The 4,557-nt window shown below is 48.0% G+C and overlaps 1 protein-coding gene across 1 annotated transcript in view; it reads left to right on the top strand.

The window, feature by feature from the left end:
• The first annotated feature begins 2,124 nt into the window (after positions 1 to 2,124).
• TMCO4 (transmembrane and coiled-coil domains 4) overlaps positions 2,125 to 4,557 on the top strand; it is a 36,323-nt gene continuing 33,890 nt past the window's right edge. The window contains exons 1-4 of the mRNA XM_018572644.1: positions 2,125 to 2,278; positions 2,696 to 2,870; positions 3,630 to 3,657; positions 4,052 to 4,184. Coding sequence (XP_018428146.1) covers positions 2,148 to 2,278; positions 2,696 to 2,870; positions 3,630 to 3,657; positions 4,052 to 4,184 — 467 coding nt within the window. The 5' untranslated portion in view covers positions 2,125 to 2,147. The remainder of the gene's footprint in view (positions 2,279 to 2,695; positions 2,871 to 3,629; positions 3,658 to 4,051; positions 4,185 to 4,557) is intronic.

The following is a 4,557-nucleotide window of genomic DNA, read 5'->3' as shown; positions in this document are numbered from 1 at the left end:
GTTATCAAAACTGGAGCAGACAAAATCTAGAGCAGTTGCTCAGGGCAACCAATCAGCTTCTCTCTTCACTTTGTTCAGGTACGATTTGAAAATGAGAGAAGCTGATTGGTTGCCATGCACAGCTGCTCCAGATTTTGTCTGCTCCAGTTTTGATAAATTCCCGGTGTGCTTTTATTATGCATTGCACAGTGACCTCACAGCGCCGTCACGGGCCCAGACTGATGTCCTCAGCCATGTGTACAGTACATAGCAGCAGGCGGAAGTCCTTGGTCTCCATAGCAACCTCCGCCGGTGTCCAAAGTCCGCCTGCCAGCTCACTACGCCAAAGATTTGCGGAATCTGCGTAACCTCCCCTGCAGTCTCACGTGGGGGCGCTCGTAGCGGTGCTATTCTCGGACAGCTACGCTACTTCCGTACGTGCGGCCTGTGCGAAGGTTGCGGGTCACTACCGCGGGTGAGAGCGCCACCGAGTCACCGAGGGTCCCCTGGGGGCCTGTGACATGCTGCTAGGGGTGTGATTAGTATTATCAAGGTATAATTATACTCGTTATAGTATTACTGCCATATGTGTTCTTATTAATGTTGTTATTATATTGACTATTCTGATGTGCAGGAAGATTTATTATTATTTTATTTATTATACTTTGCTATATCTCTACTTGTTATTGTGTATTATTATTGTTGTTGTTGTTACATGTACACATTGCTATGTTTCCATACTTGTACACATTGCTATTATGTAGTGAGTGGAGTACACAGAGGAGGTGACACCTTACATTCTGTCCTGTGTCACCAGAAGGGACATTACATTGTATCTCTGGCTCACCTTGTCAGTCTCTGTGTTATTATAAAATGTAAACATAGAGCTGTGGAATGTATACAATGTTGTCAATCATCATACACGGCGTACATGCCCCGCCCACATCTGTGTGTCCCGTACAGTGTATATTCTATACGGGGTCTTGTATATGGGACTTTTTCTATTGGGCTTCTATATGGTCTTTGTGATTCCTCCTATTTGGCTGTTCTATATAAGTCTTCTATGTGGGTCCTGTAGGGATTTTCTGTATGGGTCTTCTGTATAGGTTATGTATTTGACACTTTTATATGGGTTCTGTAGGGATCTTCTATATGTCTTTTGTACAGGTCTTCTAATGGATCTTCAATATTGGCTCTGTTTGGGTCTTCAGTTTGGATCTTCTAGATGGGTTTTTGTATATGTCTTCTACTGGATCATTTATATTGGTTATATATGGCTTCTGTTTGGTTCTGCTAATGGATTTTCTATAAAGGTCGTGTGTGGGTCTTCTAATTTATCTCCTATAATAGTTTTGTGTAGACCTTCTATATGGGTTCTGTTTGGGTCAGCTAATGGCTCTTCTATAGGGTCTCAAGGATTTGCTGACACTACAGAAGCCTCCCTGCTCTCTGGAAGTTGGCTGCTGGACAATAATTGGTTTCACAATTTAGCTTTTTAAAAATGTTCACGGTCTCCGTCACATTATCTGAGCTGGTCCCATCGATAGTCCCTAAGAGGACCTGTCATTACATTGCACACAGTGGTAACAGGAACAAAATGGGCAATACATTTCCAGGGAGGTCAGCTATGCATATGTCGACTTTAGGGAGCAAGCCGAGGTCTGTCCCGCCTCCTCCTGGTTCCCATACCTTGTTATTGGTCACTGCGGTTGTCTGTCCTGTTATAGGGGCAGTAGGGAGAATGGGGGTCAGGGTTTGATGGCAATGTTGGTTGGGGGCTGGTGGAAAGGTACATGGGGAGACTCCAGAACATTCTATGTCAGCTTAGTGCAGAAGCATGTCCTGTATGTATGGGGCTCCACCTGACTCTGCAATACTCTGCCAGCGGGAGGCCAATGTGGCTGAATGGAATGAGAATCTGTCACTTTGCCCCCGCTGGGGAGATTTCACCTCACTTCCTGTACCTGTGACGGCAAGACTAGAAATGAGGGGGGCGGTTGTCACCGGGCATGAGCTGGATTAGACTAGAATCCAGACCAGAACTTCCGATAATACATAACAGTCAGTGGACAGAACCGTCCATGCTTTGTGCGGATGGGAAGTTCAGACGTTTGCGTGTCTTAAACCTTTTTTCATCTTGTTGCAGGCGAGTCCTGTGAGGGGCCGTCATGCCGGATGAGCCGGATGGACAGAAGAAGCGGGCGGTGCTGGGGCGGTTGCTGGAGGAACCGGCCAGGTTTGCCTACGCTGGACTGTGCGCCATTTCTTTGGCTCACCTCTTCCCGGAGAAAGAACAAAGGTAATAAAGAGATTCAGGAGCGGACCCGTCGCTCCTCCATATTGTGTGCCCGGGACTCCTGGAAGCCCTAGGTAGATCTCACGTGGTACGTTATGATACAATTGGCTTTTATGGGGACAGAGAGGGCACTTCCTAAATCACCCAACTTCAACCCAACACCGTAATCCTGACCACTGTGTCTTGTACTATCCCCCGAGTGCCGGAGACACTGTCTTGTACTATCCCCCGAGTGCCGGTGACACGTAGGAAAATCTTTACGCCAATAGAAAAGGCGGCAGAATTCTGGCACCAATTTTCTTAATGCCGTAAATTATTCCTCAATCTTGGCACGGCTGTCCAGCTGCAGGATGCTCGAACGCGCCCCCCCCCCCATGTGGCTGCTGATCTCCATCCACGATTTGTTGTCACCTCCCACAGGGATTTCTGCAGGAAGTTTGTGGAGGATTTGGTGCCATGGCTGGACTTGTCCCCCACCGTCATCCCGGCCATGGAGGCGTTCGCCAGCGGATTGGGAGGAGAGGGGACGGACACCTTCACCAAAGTTCTGCTCGAGGATTCCGTCATGAAGGAGAAGCCGACTATTATCACCCAGGTAATGGGCCCGTCCGGGCTGATCAGTTCTGGGAAAAAAATACATCAAAAGGAAAAAGAAATGTATAATTTTGTGTCTTCTGATAAATGCACCAAAAATGGAGATCATTAAAGAAGTTTGGGGGAAGGGAAGGGGTCCTGGGTGCCTCCATCTTTGTTCATAGTGTCATGCTCAGCGTAGCGGTAAAGAGGCAGCTCCCTGCACCTATAAAGTTTTTATATTGCTGTCTGTCCTAGCGAAAGCTCCACCCCCTATTTTCTGTACAGGTGTCACCGAGACAGGAAGTAATAGAAAACCTCCCCAGTGGGGGTCAGAAATGAAAGCCTAGCAGCAATGTGAACTCTGCCCCACTCTATCCAAAGCCGAATGCAGGTTTTGCTCAGCCTCCCCTCCCCCAGTGATCAGTCTGCTGCAGGCAGGAGAAAGCATTTCCTCAGTCCCCCATCTCTCCTCGCCAAGAACTGCACAGACCCCAGGATTTACATGATCTCTCAGCTGACATCTCAGTCCAGGAAGTAGATGGTGACCCTGGATGATGCCTGAACAAAGATAGTGCTGATCTACTGGAGAGAAGAGCAGATGAAGACATTGTCAGGGGGAGTCATGTGATCTCGGGGGAGAGGTAATACACACCTGGGAGGGTCACATGACACATCACTCAGCATGATACAATATATCTAATGATAGTTGCAGAATATGTTTTTTTTCCCTGTGATTGGCTGCTTCCAGGCCTCTGACCTCTCTCCTTTTCCCTCCTAGGATTTGGTGGCGTTCTCTCTCCGCTATGGTACGTCTTGATTCTGTGTACTAGAGAGGAATTTTACAGTTTTGCACTGTCACAGAATTTCCATTCTGATTATGTGTCCTATGAAGACCCTCCGTGTTTGTCAACTGTAAATCTAAAATTCCTACTGTAAGAAAATACCCTGTACTTCTAGGAATGGGGAAGCACATGACTTCCTCCCATGTGACAGTGCTGGGTGTTGGCATTTGGCCATTCCGGGACCCCCGGGGGGCGGAGAGAGCGTCCCTCAGACCTGTCAGGATTTGGATCTTACGCAGCAATGGGGGAGTAAAGGGAAGGTGAGGGTGTTGGTTGTCCCTGGATAGGCAAAGCTTCGGTCCCCCTTAAGTTGTCTGCCACAGCCAGCCCAGGAAACTTCTGTCGTGTGTTCCCGCAGGGTATTACGACGCACGGAGCCGCGTTTTGATCTCCCACGTGTCCTGGCTGCTTCGCGTCCCTCCGGAAACCATAGAGCTGAGCGAGGAGTCCCTGATGGAGAGTCTGAAGGAAAGCACGGAGGAACCATCAGAGTAAGAGTTCACGCTACAGATAAAGCTAATGGGCCATCGTAGAAGATGTATCATTTGTGCCGGGTGAAAGCAGCGTCCCATACTTGTTCTCAAGTACCGCCAAGGTCCCGCAGTCACAGTTTTTTTTTTTTTTCTACCATCTTCTGTAAAAGGCCAAACTGTCCAAACAATTTTAGGAGTTGGGTCCAATTTGACGAATCAAAGGTCAGTTTTTATTCATTTTGTTTTCAACCCCTTTCTAAACCATGCATGCATAGACGTCTATAGGAGCATTTCCCTTTGTCTTGGCATCGGGACGCAGCCCCATAGAATTCTATGGAGCTGTAACGTGGGGACGTGGCTGTCGATGAATGTAAGCAAATACAGTTGCCGC

The sequence above is a fragment of the Nanorana parkeri genome, unplaced genomic scaffold, assembly GCF_000935625.1.
Source record: "Nanorana parkeri isolate BGI_ZX_2015 unplaced genomic scaffold, ASM93562v1 scaffold2092, whole genome shotgun sequence".
NCBI classification, from domain to species: Eukaryota; Metazoa; Chordata; class Amphibia; order Anura; family Dicroglossidae; genus Nanorana; species Nanorana parkeri.
This window is presented reverse-complemented; position numbering and strand designations above follow the sequence as displayed.